This window comes from Salvelinus fontinalis, chromosome 29, assembly GCF_029448725.1.
Source record: "Salvelinus fontinalis isolate EN_2023a chromosome 29, ASM2944872v1, whole genome shotgun sequence".
Taxonomy (NCBI): Eukaryota; Metazoa; Chordata; class Actinopteri; order Salmoniformes; family Salmonidae; genus Salvelinus; species Salvelinus fontinalis.
The window spans coordinates 24,107,215-24,125,778 of record NC_074693.1 but is presented as its reverse complement, the minus strand read 5'-3'; the positions used below and the strand labels follow the sequence as shown (position 1 = coordinate 24,125,778).

Genomic DNA, 18,564 nt, shown 5'->3' with positions numbered 1-18,564 from the left:
TTTTAGCAAAGTTTATGATGAGTTCTTTGGTTAGATTACGTGACTGTCCAAAATTTCTCCGGACAATTTGGTGCATTTTGGCGCCGTATTCACAATGTAAACCCAGGATTTGTAGCTATAAATATGCACATTTTCGAACAAAACATAAATGTATTGTATAACATGATGTTATAAGACTGTCATCTGATGAAGTTGTTCAATGGTTAGTGATTAATTTTATCTCTATTTGTGGGTCTTGTGAAAGCTACCTTTGCGGTGGAAAAATGGCGGTGTGTTTTTGGATATTGTGGTGAGCTAACATAAATACACTGCTCAAAAAAATAAAGGGAACACTTAAACAACACAATGTAACTCCAAGTCAATCATACTTCTGTGAAATCAAACTGTTCACTTAGGAAGCAACACTGATTGACAATAAATTTCACATGCTGTTGTGCAAATGGAATAGACAAAAGGTGGAAATTATAGGCAATTAGTAAGACACCCCCAAAAAAGGAATGGTTCTGCAGGTGGTGACCACAGACCACTTCTCAGTTCCTATGCTTCCTGGCTGATGTTTTGGTCACTTTTGAATGCTGGCGGTGCTCTCACTCTAGTGGTAGCATGAGACGGAGTCTACAACCCAAACAAGTGGCTCAGGTAGTGCAATTAATCCAGGATGGCACATCAATGCGAGCTGTGGCAAGAAGGTTTGCTGTGTCTGTCAGCGTAGTGTCCAGAGCATGGAGGCGCTACCAGGAGACAGGCCAGTACATCAGGAGACGTGGAGGAGGCCGTAGGAGGGCAACAACCCAGCAGCAGGACCGCTACCTCCGCCTTTGTGCAAGGAGTAGCACTGCCAGAGCCCTGCAAAATGACCTCCAGCAGGCCACAAATGTGCATCTGCAAACTCTGCAAACAACATGATTGAGTTGGAGGCGTACATGGCCACGCAGTCATGGGTGAACAGGGAGTACAGGTGGCGGTTGAGCACACACCCTTGTGGGGCCCGTGTTGAGGATCAGCGAAGTGGAGATGTTGTTTCCTACCTTCACCACCTGGGGGCGGCCAATCAGGAAGTCCAGGACCTAATTGCACAGGGCGGGGTTGAGACCCAGGCCCTCAAGCTTAATGATGAGCTTGGAGGGTACTATGGTGTTGAATGCTGAGCTGTAGTCAACGAACAGCCTTCTTACATAGGTATCCCTCTTGTCCAAGTGCGATAGGGCAGTGTGCAGTGTGATGGTGATTGCATCGTCTGTGGACCTATTGGGGCAGTACAAGATGGCGCCGACATAAAAGTCCGCCTCACTTATAGTCCTTAGGAAATTTTGCAGTATTTAGTTTTTTTATGTATTATTTCTTACATTGTTAGCCCAGAAAATCCTAAGTGTTATTACATACAGCCGGAGAGAACTATTGGATATCAGAGCAACTTACCAGCACTACGACCAGGAATACGACGTTCCCGATGCGGATCCTTTGTCTGAAATTGTTTCACGATTAACGACTTTTGTTCACATGACCTAGAATTCCTCACAATCAAATGCCGACCATATTATCTCCCAATTTAATTCTCGTCGGTTATTGTCACAGCCGTGTATATCCCCCCCTCAAGCTGATACCACAACTGCCCTCAAGGAACTTCACTGGACTTTATGCAAACTGAAAACCATATATCATGAGGCTGCATTTATTGTAGCTGGGGATTTTAACAAAGCACATTTGAGAACAAGGCTACCTAAATTCTATCCCCATATTAATTGTAGCACTGGTAATGGCAAAACTCTGGACCACTGCGACTCTAACTTCTGTGATGCATACAAGGGCCTCCCCCGCCCTCCGTTCGACAAATCTGAACACGACTCCATTTTGCTCCTCCCTTCCTATAGGCAGAAACTCAAACAGGATGTTCCCGTGACAAGGACTATTCAATGCTGGTCTGACCAAACGGAATCCACGCTTCAAGATTGTTTTGGTCACGCGGACTGGGACATGTTCCGGGTAGCCTTAGAGAATAATATTGATTTATACGCTGGTTCGGTGAGTGAGTTTATAAGGAAGTGCATAGGAGATGTTGTACCCACTGTGACTATTAAAACTTACCCTAACCAGAAACCGTGTATAGATGGCGCCATTCGCGCAAAACTGAAAGTGCGACCCACCGCATTTAACCATGGAAAGTTGACTGGGAATATGGTCGAATAGAAACAGTGTTGTTATTCCCTCCACAAGGCAATCAAACAAGCGAAATGTCAGTATAGAGACAAAGTGTAGTCACAATTCAACGGCTCAGCCACGTCAGGGACACCAACGTCTTGCTTCCAGACAAACTAAAGACCTTCTTTGCCCACTTTGAGGATAATACAGTGCCCCCGACGCGGCCCACTACCAAGGACTGTGGGCTCTCCTTCTCCGTGGCCAATATGAGTAAGACATTTAAACGTGTTAACCTTCGCAAGGCTGCCGGCCCAGACGGCATCCCTAGCCGTGTCCTCAGAGCATGCGCAGACCAGCTGGCTGATGTGTTCACGGACATATTCAATCTCTACGGAATTGTCCATAGAGCTCCGAGACAGGATTGTGTCGAGGAACAGATCTGGGGAAGGGTACCAAAAAATGTCTGCAGCATTGAAGGTCCCCAAGAATACAGTTGCCTCCATCATTCTTAAATGGAAGAATTTTGGAACCACCAAGATTCTTCAAGAGCTGGCCGCCCGGCCAAACTGAGCAATCGGGGAAGAAGGGACTTGGTCAGGGAGGTGACCAAGAACCCGATGGTCACTCTGACAGAGCTCTAGAGTTCCTCTGTGGAGATGGGAGAATCTTCCAGAAGGACGACCATCTCTGCAGCACTCCACCAATCAGGCCTTTATGATATTGGCCAGACGGAAGCCACTCCTCAGTAAAAGGCACACGACAGCCTGCTTGGAGTTTGCCAAAAGACACATAAAGACTCTTAGACCATGAGAAACAAGATTCTTTGGTCTGATGAAACCAAGATTGAACTCTTTGGCCTGAATGCCAAGCGTCACATCTGGAGGAAACCTGGCACCATTCCTACGGTGAAGCATGGTGGTAGCAGAATCATGCTGTGGGGATGTTTGTCAGCGGTAGGAAATGGGAGACTTGTCAGGATCGAGGAAAAGATGAACGGAGCAAAGTGCAGAGAGATCCTTGATGAAAACCTGATGCAGAGCTCTCGGGACCTCAGACTGGGGCGATGGTTAACCTCCAACAGGACAACAACCCTAAGCACACAGCCAAGACAACGCAGGTGTGGCTTCGGGACAAGTCTCTGAATGTCCTTGAGTGGCCCAGCCAGAGCCCGGACTTAAACCTGATCGAACATCTCTAGAGAGACCTGAAAATAGCTGTGCAGCAACGCTCCCCATCCAACCCAACAGACCTTGAGAGGATCTGCAGAAAATAATGGGAGAAACTCCCCAAATACAGGTGTACAAAGCTTGTAGCGTCATACCCAAGTAGACTCGAGGATGTAGTCTCTGCCAAAGGTGCTTCAACAAAGTACTGAGTAAAGGGTCTGAATACCTATGTAAATATAATATTTCAGTTTTTTATTTTTTATAAATGATTGAACATTTCTAAAAACCTGTTCTTGCTTTGTCATTATGGGGTATTGTGTGTAGATTGATGAGGCGAAAAAATGATTTAATACATTTTGGAAAAAAGCTGTAACATAACAAAATATGGAAAAAGTCAAGGGGTCTGAACACTTTCCAAAGGCACTGTATATGCATTTCTGGCATTAAGAAATAAGTGCTACCTTGCTTTTAAATGTCTAGCCCGTGCCAGCTGAAACAGTTGAACAACCGTTGTCAGCGACTGCCAGAAGGGCAAAGGAGGCACGGCCGGGGCAGCTGGCTGAGATGAGCCAGTCAACTGAACCGCTCCCTGCCAAGTCTCGTCTCAGTGATCACGTCGTCGCACGCTGGCCCACGGCATGGGCAGCAGATTCACCAGTCATAGATATTCAGGGTGGTCTTGCAACACAGACACTCTGACACTATCACGTGTCCGCCGAAGTCGCACCCCCATCCAATTCCCCCTTGGTCACGTTGCACTGTGTCCATTCCCCTTTACAGAGAGAGAGAGAGTTTGAGAATCACTCATCTCCATAACCTCAACACCAGTATCAAGGGTAAAAGGCTAAAAATACCTAACTCTTAGCTGACACTATCATGATGAATCTCCTGTTTGGATTTGGACAGTCACTGGATTCAACAGTCGCTGCATTTGTTGGACACTCACTGGTCAAATGTAGAAATATTGCAGATATTTTTAAACTCGACTCTCGGTTCATAATCGTTTACCGCAAATTGCTGGCAGACCATGGTGAAATGTATCATAACCAGACCATGGGAAGCCTACACAAATCTCAGAGGTAATGAGTGTGATTGCACCCCTTCACTGTATAGTTTCTGAAGACATTTACAGTGTCTTGCAAAAGAATTCACCCCCCTTGGCATTTTTCCTATTTTGTTGCATTACAACCTGTAATTTAAATAGATTTTTATTTGGATTTCATGTAATGGTCATACACAAAAGAGTTCAAATTGGTGAAGTGAAAAAGAAAAAAAAGTGGTGCGTGCATATGTATTCACCCCCTTTGCTATGAAGCCCCGAAATAAGATCTGGTGCAACCAATTACATTCAGAAGTCACAAAATTAGTTAAATAAAGTCCACCTGTGTGTAATCTAAGTGTCACATGATCTCAGTATATTTACACCTGTTCTGAAAGGCCCCAGCGTCTGCAATACCACTAAGCAAGTGGCACCACCAAGCAAGCGGCACCATGAAGACCAAGGAGCTCTCCAAACAGGTCAGGCACAAAGTTGTGGAGAAGTACAGATCAGGGTTGGGTTATAAAAAAATATCTGAAACTTTGAACATGCCACGGAGCGCCATTAAATCCCTTATTAAAGAATGGAAAGAATATGGCACCACAACAAACCTGCCAAGAGAGGGCCTCCCACCAAAACTCACAGACAGGCAAGGTGGGCATTAATCAGATAGGCAACAAGAGACCAAAGATAACCCTGAAGGAGCTGCGTAGCTCCACAGCGGAGATTGGAGTATCTGTCCATAGGACCACTTTAAGCCGTACACTCCACAGAGCTGGGCTTTACGGAAGAGTGACCAGAAAAAAGCCACTGCTTTAAGAACAAAATAAGTTTTGGTGTTCACCAAAAGGCATGTGGGAAAATCCCCAAACATATGGATGAAGGTACTCTGGTCAGATGAGACTAAAATTTAGCTTTTTGTCCATCAAGGAAAACGCTATGTCTGGGCAAACTCATCACCGCGAGAACACTTAAGGTGAATGCACCAATTTGTAAGTCGCTCTGGATAAGAGCGTCTGCTAAATGACTTAAATGTAAATGTAAACACCATCCCAACAGTGAAGCATGGTAGTGGCAGCATCCTGCTGTGGGGGTGTTTTTCATCAGCAGGGACTGGGAAACTGGTCATAATTGAAGGAATAATGGATGGTGCTAAATACAGGGAAATTCTTGAGGGAAACCTCTTCTAGTCTTCCAGAGATTTGAGACTGGGATGGAGGTTCACCTTCCAGCAGGACAATGACCCTAAGCATACTGCAAAAGCAACACTTGAGTGGTTTAAGGGGAAACATTTAAATGTCTTGGAATGGCCTAGTCAAAGCCCAGACCTCAATCCAATTGAGAATCTGTGGTATGACTTAAAGATTGCTGTACACCAGCGGATCCCATCCAACTTGAAGGAGCTGGAGTAGTTTTGCCTTGAAGAATGGGCAAAAATCCCAGTGGCTAGATGTGCCAAGCTTATAGAGACATACCCCAAGATACTAAACGGTGCCTCTACAAAGTATTGACTTTGGGGGGGTGAATTGTTCTGCACGCTCAAGTTCAGTTATTTTTTTTCTTTTTCTTGTCTGTTTCACAATGAAGAATATTTTGCATCTTCAAAGTGCTAAGGATGTTGTGTAAATCAAATGATACAAACCCCCCAAAAATCAAATTTAATTCCAGGTTTTAAGGCAACAAAATAGGAAAAATGCCAAGGGGGTGAATACTTTCGCAAGCCACTGTAGGTGGTCCCAACGATCAGTGCGTAACAATGTGACTATATGGGCCTCATTCCATTTAGGAAAAGGTATTCACATATTTATGCTATTAAAAATCCTTTTCAATTCATTCATTGAATTTCGATTCTCTTCCTGAATTGACTGAATAAGAAATTAACCCCATTTTGTTTTGATCAATCCAGTCACGCTCCACAGATAAAGGTTAATGGATTAATCCAGTCACGCTCCACAGATAAAGGTCAATGGATTAATCCAGTCACGCTCCACAGATAAAGGTCAATGGATTAATCCAGTCACGCTCCACAGATAAAGGTCAAAAAGAATCTCTACATGAGTGATCAGTCCATTGATTATATAAATAAATGGTGCTAAACTGTGTCTCCCGCTCACAGACAACTTATCCTCTCTGATAGCCAACATTTGTGGGGTGTAATGTGTAGAAATCCAATTTCCATTCATATCAAGAGCCTGACCAGCTGTCCCACAATTGGTGGTTAACCCAGTTCACTTGAGTGGGCTGAAAGATTGACCAACTTTGCTACAGCGATTTTGTTGATTGGATATTTCCCGGCTTACATTGAGAGCATCTACAAAGACGACTCAGGGACCCAGCCTTACACAACTGTGCTCTCGTATTCATCCCCAAGTGCTTGGTGTTGGGTCAGAGCTGCCCTTGGAGCAGTGCTCTTTCACCCCTCCTGTCCCTCTCCGTCCTCCACTCTGCCATGTTTTAATCACTGCTGTGCCTTTGAAAGAGAAAAAAAGCTTTGTTAGCCTATTGGCTGCTGTTGTTGGAGCTGTTGCTAAGGGGAGGGGTTGAGAGAGTGATGACTGGTGGGAATGGGAGATGGCCATTTGAGGACGCTATAATTTGTGTTTGATATGCATGTCATGCATAGATTCAGATCTTATCTGTTGATTTTATAAATAATTGCAATTAATGGCTTAGTGTTAATTACTTTACTGACCCATATTTTCTGAAGAAAATTCTGAAAGTAAATGCTATGGATTTAGAGCTTTGAGAATGGTGTCCTGAATGATAAGTCAAAAACATTATCGTGGATTTATGGTAAATTCCATGTTAATTTATTTCTTTATAGCTGCAAGCTACCTATTATTCAGATCTCTGCTCAATCAACCTAGATGCCCACAATGTGATGAGCAGGTTGAACAATTGCTAGCTGAATAGTGGCTTATGAGGTAGCCTACTTGTTAAACATTCAGCTATTAACTGTGGATTAAGAAAAACACACAATATATATATAAAAAAGTGTAAAACACCCCATCAAATTAGTGGATTCTGCTTATTCAGCCACACCCGTTGCTGATAGGTGTATAAAATTGAGCACACAGCCATCCAATCTCCATAGACAAACATTGGCAGTAGACTGGCCTTACTGAAGAGCTCAGTTATCTTCAACGTGGCACCGTCATAGGATCCCAACAATCCAATTTCTTACCTAGTCAACTATAAGTGCTGTTATTATGAAGTGGAAACATCTAGGAGCAACAACGGTTTGGTGGAGGAATAATGGTTCGGGCTAGGCCCTTTAGTTCCAGTGAAGGGAAATCTTAACACCACAGCATACAATCACATTCTAGACAATTATGTGCTTCCAACTTTGCGGCAACAGTTTGGGGAAGGTCCTTCCATTTCAGCATGACACAGCCCCGTGCACAAAGCGAGGGCCATACAGAAAAGGTTTATCGAGATCGGTGTGGAAGAACTTGACTGGCATGTAGAGCCCTGACCTCAACGAACACCTTTGGGATGAATTGGAACGCCGATTTCAAGCCAGGTCTAGTCGCCCAACATCAGCAACTCCCTGCAGAAATGTTCCTACATCTAGTGAAAAGCCTTCCCAGAAGAGTGGCAGCTGTTATAGCAAAACTCCATATTAATACCCAGGACTTTGGAATGATGTGCAACAAGCAGGTGTCCACATACTGTTGGTCTTGTAGCGTATACCAAAGTTCATGAACTCATTAAAGCGGTCATATTTGACTCATTAAAGCGGTCATATTGGCACTAAATCCATTATAAAGCTCAATTTCCTTAACCTGGTCCACTTCAGCAGAAATGTTGCCATCATTTGCATGAGAAATCACTAACGGATTAAACTACCAACTCAAAGCAAGAAAGTCATATTTTCCCCATCTAAATATTACCAAAAGATTGACAATCTTTGTTGACTGTGTCAAGTGGTTTTATTTTTTTACCCAAGGTATTTTCTAGGGCAAGTGCCAGGGCTCTTACCACTTTCATAATGGTAAGTCAATGCCAAGGCTTGCCCAATCTTCCACCCACAAGGAGCCTGTAGTGGATTTAAAGTGCATCATGCAATTGTACTGCGCTGACAAATCAGTGCTCATGTTGGGGCACATCACCCTCACATTCCTACCAGGAACATGCAACAGAAAGTACAAGTGAGATCATGCATTAAAACATAAGGACAATTGTATAAACCAGGGCTGATATGAAAAAGGTATACACAGACCCTTGGCAATTACTCAAGCAATACACCGAGGTTAAGACACTGCAACACAAATTTGAACAAGTGAAGTTTATTTGTTTAGTTGTACTGCATTTCTGCCCAATATAAAAATTGAAATATCCAAGGACAATACATAGAAATTAAGTGGTGTTACAAAAGTTTCACAAATAAAATAGTAGGTTGCCATTCAAACAATGTGGACCAAACCGTAGGGGGCATCTGAGCAGGACTTTAAATTATAAAAATTTCAAGGCACGCCATGTTTCATCATGAGCAATACGATGAACTATTTTCTGAAATATAAAGGCGCTTAAAACAAGCACAGACATTAAAGTGTCCTTTAAATTTTGAGGGACAGAACAACCAGCATTCCAAATACTCCTAGTCAAACCTTCAAGACAGTTAAAGACATCCAGTTCCACTGACATACATGTGAATCCACAAATGTTTGGATTTGAAATGAAGACTATGGGAAGTTTGTACATCTACCAGAGCCATGCATCAACTAGACTCCAAATACAATATCAGAAAACTCTTAACAGCCAATAATCATAAAATGTCAACCTGATGAACTTACAATCCACTGTTTACAGAATCAAATATGACCTTACAGTCAGGAACATATGCAAGTGTCAGATTGGTATACATTTATGATTAGTGGAGGTTTGGGAAGCAAGTGACAGGGGGGGGGGGGGGGGGGGTGTTACTACTCAAGACAGGATTCAAAGAAATCAAGGTAGTTGCTCTGGTCAGTCCACCACCCTGTTGCTCTAGGAGCAAGAGGTCTTCCATGACACCACTGTTTGAGTCAAGCAGACCAGATTCAGGCAGACGTGACCCTATCTCATGAAGTTAGCACCTCCGATTTCCCTCTTGTAGCGGTTAGTGAGGTGGTCTGCTTGCACTGTGAGTTTTGACAGGACGCCAAACAGTCCCCTGAGGTGGTAGTGGAACTGACCCTCCAGATCTGAGCTCTCGTCGACAGGGAGCCCCCTGGTTATTGACTGCTGCTCCTCTTGCTTGACTGCCATTTCCAGGAAGCTGGCCCCGCCGCTCATCTCCCTCTTCAGCAGGCCCCACTCCATGTCGTTCTTTATGGACTTGAGGAGGAGGTAGTGCTCATACATGTCCCTCTGCTTGTTAGGGTAGGAAGGCTCATTGTTGTTCTCCACCACCTCAACCTGCTGGCTCTCTTGTTCCTCCAGGGGCACATCCCTCAACAGGCTGGGCACCATGATAGTTTCATCCATGTTGTTGGTTGCAGCAATGAAGCGGTGCATCACATTGATGAGGGAGTTCTTGTTGCTGGCTGGGTCACTGCTAATTTGCATCATTGCAGAGGTTTAGGGTAGACTTGGGTTTGCAGTTAACAGGTGGAGTAAGGCAGTGTTTCTTGATGTTATGGCCGACTGAGGAGCCAAATGTCACTATGGGAATAGAAACCATGAGAACAAAGAACATTGCATCCTAGCATGAAAACCCGACGTTAAATTGCAGAAATTAGCGTTTTTGATCAGTAAATTTTACTCACGAACGCCAAATATAAATATTTTTACTTTACCGGTCCTTTTGATGGGTAGGAATGTGACTATGGCCACAGGAAAGTAGAATTACGACGACTTCTCAAAGCACTGTTAACAGTAGTGCGTACAGATTTGTCACCCGAAGAATGCGCACAAGGTGGAATATATGCACGAGAAGACTGCATACTTGCTTCAGTACTGCACAAGCTTTAGGTGATAAGTCTGAACGCACTACCAGCGTCTTGTAAAGTTGATGTAGCCCAATTTTACATTCCTGTGGATACATAGTCTCACATTACTCCATGCAAAAGGACCAACCGGTAAAGAGTTCAATTACATTTTATTCGACATTCTGGCTCGTAGATTTTGAGAGGATTTTCCAAACAAATGTATGCCATTAATCCAGATGTATCAGTGTCTTGGCAAATTGCGTCCTAGAACTAAAACAAAAGGCTTTTGGTCAGAATACAGACGATAAAAATAACAGGCAGGCATTCGCCTACCGAGAACGCAGTTAGTGCACCGCGCAGGATAATTTCAGCTGGTCAAACAGGAGATAACTAGACGACATGGGCTAACGGCGGAATGAACAGAATGAAGAGACACTTCATAAATAGCTTTAACCTGACTACCGCATCCCAGAGTAGGCTATGGCGTAGGCTGCTAAAGATACAGAATATAACGTCTGCACTAGAGACATATTTAGATATGGCTCTGGTCAGCACTAAAACGAAGCAAGGTGGCCTACGCTATCGAAAGCACTTTGCAGGAACAATGTAACTAACCAGCAAAGCATCATATAGCACTTCCTGTAAACGCTTGTCTAGCATCCATTTTGCAAAAATCTGAAACAAACAGTCTGTCTAAAACCAAAATACGGACCTGAATCAAACGGTGACCTGAGCAAATGTTTTCTTGATGGTGCGTTGGAAAATGACAAATCCAGTACTTGCTCAGGCTCCACCAGCCTGGAAGAAAGGTATAAACTTCCTCGGTTGTAGTGCTGACAGACTAGAGCCTTTATAGTGTGGGGCGCCGGCTAGAAAAAAAACGATATTTTCCCCTTCACGTTATCAATGGTGCAATAGGATAGTATTGAGGAAATGGGGCGTTAACTTTAAGATGATTGGCTGTGACAAAAACCAATCAGAGACCACATATTATTTCGTGAGCATGTTTGCAACTAACCTAACGTAGCAGGCGTAAAGTAAACTGCAACTGTCGTCAGCAACAGACGCCCAGTAATGTTGTTACCATAGACATCCTACCTTGGGATGGATCAACAGGAAAGATGCTCTTTAAATTTTATACCTATTATTGAAAAAAACAAAAAGAAGTTGAACCATTGGTTGCTGAGGGATTTATCCTTGAAAGGTCGAGTATTGCTTTCTAAAGCTGAAGGTATCTCCAGACTTACTTATGCAGCCCAGTCCCTATATCTTGACAACAAAATAGGTAAAGCGGTTGACCAGGTGCTTTTCAACTTCATCTGGAAAAATCGTACACATTATATTAGGAAATCTGTCGTTATGAACTCATATGAATATGGTGGACTCCATTTTTTTGATTTTCCTACTTTGATTAATACTTTTAAGATAAATTGGGCCACATTTTTTTTAAAGAATCCTACTTCAATTTGGAATTTCATCCCTCATATCTTTTCCCGTTTTGGTGGCCTCAATTTTATGTTACTTTGCAACTATAACATTGATAAGATTCCTGCAAAATTATCTGCTTTTCACAGACAAGTATTCTTAGCCTGGTCGTTAATATATAAACATAATTTTTCCCCGCATAGGTATTTCATTTGGAACAATAAGGACATTTTATATAGAAACAAGTCTTTCTTTTTTAAGAACTGGTTCAATAATCATATCCTACTGGTGAGTCAACTTTTTAATGCAGAAGGATTGTTACTCAATTATGAGGAATTTTTATTTCATTACAATATCCCTGTAACACCTAGAGAGTTCGCCATAGTCTTTGATGCTATTCCATCTGGAACTCTCATGTTATTTAGAGGTGTAGCCAGACCTCACCTTCTTGGCTTACCCTCGCTTAATCCAGTTGACTCTCCAATAGGGAAAATATGTTTCTCCTTGCTCCCTCAGAACAATAGGTCTATATGTGCTTTATTTCAAAGGGATATTGTATCCATTCCTTATGTCACAAATTACTGGAATACATTGGTCACTAATATCTGTTGGAAAAAAGTCTGGTTATTACCACACAAATACTTGCTTATTTACAAGGTCAAAGAGGTCTCTTTCAAAATGATCAATACGTATTACCCTGCGAATTATTACCTGAAGAAACTTAAAAAAGACATTAACATTTATTGTACTTTTTGTGTTGAGCATTCAGAAACAGTTTCACATTTATTTTTGCATTGTCTACATGTAAAACAATTATGGAGAGATATTCACAGTTTTATAATTGTTAATATTCTTGATGACTTTTGTTTTTTATGGGAGAATGTGCTGCTCGGTTTCCTTAACCATAATAATGATAAAGAAAAACAATTTTTCCTTATCTAATTGTGCTTATGGCAAAATTAAATTTTCATAAATGTAAATTCCCTAATAAAAAACCACGCTTCTGTGTTTTCTATGAGGAATTCGAGCAGTACATTAAGACCATTATACATTCTTCTAATAAGAAAGCTGTTAAAACAATCAATATGTGTTTCTTTTAAGGTCTTTGTATAATCTGTCATTTGTTGTACCCCCTAGCATATGTTATCATTGTCTGTTTGTATACTTCTTATGTATACTGATTTTTCTCCAATAATAAAAACTATATATAAAATGAAAATTAAATTAAAATACCATAGACATCCTATACAAATATGTTATATCATATATATATATATTTTTTTTAATAAAATTATTAGAGGGGTTATGGCATGAAACCTTAACGTTTTGAAATGGGGTCAAAATGGCAGCCATATTGGTCAGGGAGAAATCCAAACCAGTCTAATTGGAATGAAAGGCAGTAGTGTAACGGCTTTCTTGTGTGGACGAAGGAGAGGACCAAAGCGCAGCGCGGTTATTGTTCATCATGTTTAATAACGACAATAAACGTGAACACTACAAATTACAAAAACAACAAATGTGAAACACCGAAACAGTCCTATCTGGTGCATAGACACAAAGACAGAAGACAACCACCCACAAACCCCAACACAAAACAGGCTACCTAAATATGGTTCCCAATCAGAGACAATGACAAACACCTGCCTCTGATTGAGAACCATATCAGGCCAAACAACAAACCTAACATAGAAACACAAAACATAGAATGCCCACTCAGCTCACGTCCTGACCAACACTAAAACAAAGAAAACACAAAAGAACTATGGTCAGAACGTGACAGTACTCTGGCGGCTCCTGACTGGCGGGCGGCTCTGGCGGCTCCTGACTGGCGGCGCGGCTCTGGCGGCTCCTGACTGGCGGGCGGCTCTGGCGGCTCCTGACTGGCGGGCGGCTCTGGCGGCTCCTGACTGGCGGGCGGCTCTGGCGGCTCCTGACTGGCGGGCGGCTCTGGCGGCTCCTGACTGGCGGGCGGCTCTGGCGGCTCCTGACTGGCGGACGGCTCTGGCGGCTCCTGACTGACGGACGGCTCTAGCGGCTCCTGACTGACGGATGGCGCTGGACAGACGGGCGGCTCAGATGGCGCTGGGCAGACGGGCGGCTCAGATGGCGCTGGGCAGACGGGCGGCTCAGATGGCGCTGGGCAGACGGGCGGCTCAGATGGCGCTGGGCAGACGGGCGGCTCAGATGGCGCTGGGCAGACGGGCGGCTCAGATGGCGCTGGGCAGACGGGCGGCTCAGATGGCGCTGGGCAGACGGGCGGCTCAGGTGGCGCTGGGCAGACGGGCAGCTCAGGTGGCGCTGGGCAGACGGGCAGCTCAGATGGCGCTGAGCAGACGGGCAGCTCAGATGGCGCTGAGCAGACGGGCAGCTCAGGTGGCGCTGAGCAGATGGGCAGCGCAGGCGGCGCTGGGCAGATGGGCAGCGCAGGTGGCGCTGGGCAGACGGCAGACTCTGGCCTGCTGAGGCGCACAGTAGGCCTGGTGCTTGGTGCTGGAACTGGTGGTACCGGACTGGAGACACGCACCACTAGGCGAGTGCGGGGAGCAGGTACAGGGCACACTGGACTCTCGAGGCGCACTATAAGCATGGTGCATGGTACCGGCACTGGTGGTACCGGGCTGAGGGCACGCACCTCAGGGCGAGTGCGGGGAGAAGGAACAGTGCGTACAGGGCTCTGGAGACGCACAGTAGGCCTGGTGCGTGGTGCCGGAACTGGTGGTACCGGGCTGGGAACACACACCACTGGGCGAGTGCGGAGAGGAGGAACAGGGCGTACTGGACTCTGGAGACACACAGGAAGCCTGGTGCGTGGTGTTGGCACTGGTGGTACTGGGCTGGTGCGAGGAGGTGGCACCGGATAGACCGGACCGTGAAGGCGCACTGGAGCTCTTGAGCACCGAGCCTGCCCAACCTTACCTGGTTGAATGCTCCCCGTAGCCAGGCCAGTGCGGCGAGGTGGAATAGCCCGCACTGGGCTGTGCTGGCGAACCGGGGACACCATGCGTAAGGCTGGTGCCATGTACACCGGCCCGAGGAGACGCATTGGAGACCAGATGCGTTGAGCCGGCTTCATGGCACCTGGCTCGATGCCCACTCTAGCCCGGCCGATACGAGGAGCTGGGATGTACCGCACCGGGCTATGCACACGTACAGGAGACACCGTGCGCTCTTCCGCATAACACGGTGTCTGCCCGTACTCTCGCTCTCCACGGTAGGCACGGGAAGTTGCCGCAGGTCTCCTACCTGACTTCGCCACATTCCCCGTGTGCCCTCCAATAAATTTTTGGGGCTGCCTCTCGGGCTTCCTACCGTGCCGCCGTGCTACCTCCATACGCCGGTATCCCTCCTCACACTGCTCCAGAGAATCCCAGGCGGGCTCCGGCACTCTCCCTGCGTCGACCGCCCACCTGTCTATCTCCTCCCAAGTAGTGTAGTCCAGATTCTGCTCCCATGTCCATAAATCCTGACTTCGCTGCTGCTGCTGCTGCCGCTGCTGCCCGTTACCCCGCTGCTTGGTCCTTTTATGGTGGGTGGTTCTGTAACGGCTTTCTTCTGTGGACGAAGGAGAGGATCAAAGCGCAGCACGGTTAGTGTTCATCATGTTTAATGACGACAATAAACGTGAACACTACAAATTACAAAAACAACAAATGTGAAAAACCGAAACAGTCCTATCTGGTGCATAGACACAAAGACAGAAGACAACCACCCACAAACCCCAACACAAAACAGGCTACCTAAATATGGTTCCCAATCAGAGACAATGACAAACACCTGCCTCTGATTGAGAACCATATCAGGCCAAACAACAAACCCAACATAGAAACACAAAACATAGAATGCCCCCTCAGCTCACATCCTGACCAACACTAAAACAAAGAAAACACAAAAGAACTATGGTCAGAACGTGACAAGTAGAGGCATAATCCTGATTTTACTTATGCAAGAAAATAGAAGGCATGTATATCAGAAATAGTTTAATGCAGTGGTCACCAACCTTTTGAGTCAAGATCACATTCTGAGTCAAAATGCAAGACTAGATCTACCGCTCAGATTTTTTTTTAAATGACTCAGAACATTTTGAAATTATATTTAGTAGTTATATGATCACACTGTAATATATAATTTGTTGTATTACTTGTGATGCACAGCTAAGTGAGCATAATAATTTGCATCTTTTCTTTTTACAGGACTGATGGCCTGCATCTGATGGACAGTCTGAGGGGAGGGAGGGAGCAGCGGTGAGGCTGCCTATCACCCGCCTCAGTGTCCCTCCACCCTCCTTCCCTGCCCTAAAAAAAGTGACACAGTCCTCCAATTGATGGCGAAACTCAAATTGCACTGCATTATTTCTGTTTCATGCACCAATTCATGATGTTACTCCTATGACCAGAGAAAGTGAAATATTCCTTGAAATTAAAAAAGACAAGTCACTAATACTTTGCTACTGCAGCTGAAGTTTATTTTTATTTATTTTTGTTTCACCTTTATTTAACTCTACCACTTCTCTCTCCCGGATCCGGGATCCTCCTCATCAAAAAAGCTGACTAGCATAGCCTAGCCTAACAGGACAGGGATATCATATAATATAATTTTCATGAAATCACAAGTCCAATACAGCAAATGAAAGATAAACAGCTTGTGAATCCAGCCATCATTTCCGATTTTTAAAATGTTTTACAGCGAAAAACAATATGTATTTCTATTAGCTAACCACAATAGCCAAACACACAACTGCATATTTTCACCATGTTTTTACCGCATAGGTAGCTTTCACAAAACCGACAAAATAGAGATAAAATTAGTCACTAACCAAGAAACAACTTCATCAGATGACAGTCTTATAACATGTTATACAATACATTTATGTTTTGTTCGAAAATGTGCATATTTAAGGTATAAATCATAGTTTTACATTGCAGCTACCATCAAAAATATCACCAAAGCAGCCAGAATAATTACAGAGAGCAACGTGAAATACCTAAATACTCATCATAAAACATTTATGAAAAATACATGGTGTACAGCAAATGAAAGATAAACATCTTGTGAATCCAGCCAATATTTCTGATTTTTTAAGTGGTTTACAGCGAAAACACAATATAGAATTATATTAGCTTACCACAATAGCCAAACACACAAACGCATTTATTCACCGCAAAAGGTAGCTTTCGCAAAAACCAGCAAAAGATATAAAATTAATCACTAACCTTGAACAAATTCATCAGATGACAGTCTTATAACATCATGTTATACAATACAATTATGTTTTGTTTGAAAATGTGCATATTTAGAGCTACAAATCCTGATTATACATTGTGAATACGTAGCATCGATTCACCAGAATCTCCAGAGATATTTTGGACACTCACCTAATCGGACCAAAGAACTCATCATAAACTTTACATAAAAATACTTGTTGTATGGCAAATGAAAGATACACTGGTTCTTAATGCAACCGCTGTGTTAGATTTTTAAAAATAACTTTACCATAACATACAGCTTGCGTTATTGCGAGACAGCGCTCACCAAAACGGCGGCGAATAGGTCTCAACATTTTACACAGAAATACGAAATAACATCATAAATGTTTTCTTACTTTTGTTGAGCTTCCATCAGAATGTTGTACAAGGAGTCCTTGGTTCAGAATAAATCGTTGTTTGGTTTTAGAATGTCCATTTCTTCTGTCGAATTAGCAACCTTGGCTAGCCATGTGGCGCGAACATGCCCATCAACTCTTGGCGCGGAAAATTCCAAAAGTCCCAATAAACGTTGAATGAACTGATAAAACTCGGTTGAAAAAACCTACTTTATGATGATATTATCACATGTATCAAATAAAATCAGAGCCGGAGATATTCGCCGTGTATAAGTAACGCTTTTCAGAAGCCAATGTCGAGCTCCGCGGCGCGCCTTGGTAGACAAAGAAAATTCCTGACCTGCCACTCCAAAAGCTCTTGTTCGGCCTCAGATCAAGCTAGACACCCCATTCCACCTTCCACTGCCTGTTGACATCTAGTGGAAGGCGTATGAAGTGCATGCATATCGATAAATATAAGGCAATTGAATAGGCAGGCCCTGAAACAGAGCCTCGTTTTCAGATTTTTCACTTCCTGCATGGAAGTTTGCTGCAAAATGAGTTCTGTTTTACTCACAGACATAATTCAAACAGTTTTAGAAACTTCTGAGTGTTTTCTATCCAATAGTAATAATAATATGCATATTGTATGATCTAGAAAAGAGTACGAGGCTGTTTAATTTGGGCACGATTTTTTCCAAAGTGAAAACAGCGCCCCCCTATTGACAAGAAGTTTTAACCAGGTAGGCCAGTTGAGAACAAGTTCTCATTTACAACTGCGACCTGGCCAAGATAAAGCAAAATAGTGCGACAAAAACAACAACATAGGCAATAACTAGGCCATAGAGGCGAAATAATTACAATTTAACATTAATACTGGAGTGATAGATATGTGCAGATGATGATGTGCAATTAGAGATACTGGGGTGCAAAAGACCGAGAGGGTAAGTAATAATATGGGGATGAGGTAATTGGGTGTGCTATTTACAGATTGGCTGTGTATACGTACATTGTTCAGTAAGCTGCTCTGACAGCTAATGCTGAAAGTTAGAGAGGGAGATATAAGACTCCAGCTTCAGGGATTTTTGCAATTCGTTCCAGTCATTGGCAGCAGAGAACTTGAAGGAAAGGTGGCCCAAGTAAGTGTTAGCTTTGGGGATGACCAGTGCAATATACCTGCTGGAGCGTGTGCTACGGGTGGGTGTTGCTATGGTGACCAGTGAGCTGAGATAAGGCGGGGCTTTACCTAGCAAAGACTTATAGATGACCTGGAGCCAGTGGGTTTGGCGACGGATATGTAGTGAG

General features: G+C 43.8%; 2 protein-coding genes across 2 annotated transcripts in view; both read right to left on the bottom strand.

The window, feature by feature from the left end:
* Positions 1-8,617: 8,617 nt before the first annotated feature.
* On the bottom strand, positions 8,618-11,147 carry LOC129827667 (mid1-interacting protein 1-like). Its single transcript, XM_055888713.1, has 2 exons — positions 10,969-11,147; positions 8,618-9,990 (listed from the first exon to the last, which is right to left on the bottom strand). Exon 2 carries the CDS (start codon positions 9,895-9,897, stop codon positions 9,403-9,405), a length of 495 nt encoding a protein of 164 aa, XP_055744688.1. The 5' UTR covers positions 9,898-9,990; positions 10,969-11,147; the 3' UTR covers positions 8,618-9,402.
* A 3,945-nt stretch (positions 11,148-15,092) lies between these two features.
* LOC129827645 (uncharacterized) overlaps positions 15,093-18,564 on the bottom strand; it is a 42,521-nt gene continuing 39,049 nt past the window's right edge. The window contains exon 6 of the mRNA XM_055888672.1: positions 15,093-15,233. Coding sequence (XP_055744647.1) covers positions 15,093-15,233 — 141 coding nt within the window. The remainder of the gene's footprint in view (positions 15,234-18,564) is intronic.

Bases quoted from the DNA above. Each gene is read 5' to 3' on its own strand.
- LOC129827667 (XM_055888713.1), bottom strand. From the start codon at position 9,897: ATGATGCAAATTAGCAGTGACCCAGCCAGCAACAAGAACTCCCTCATC.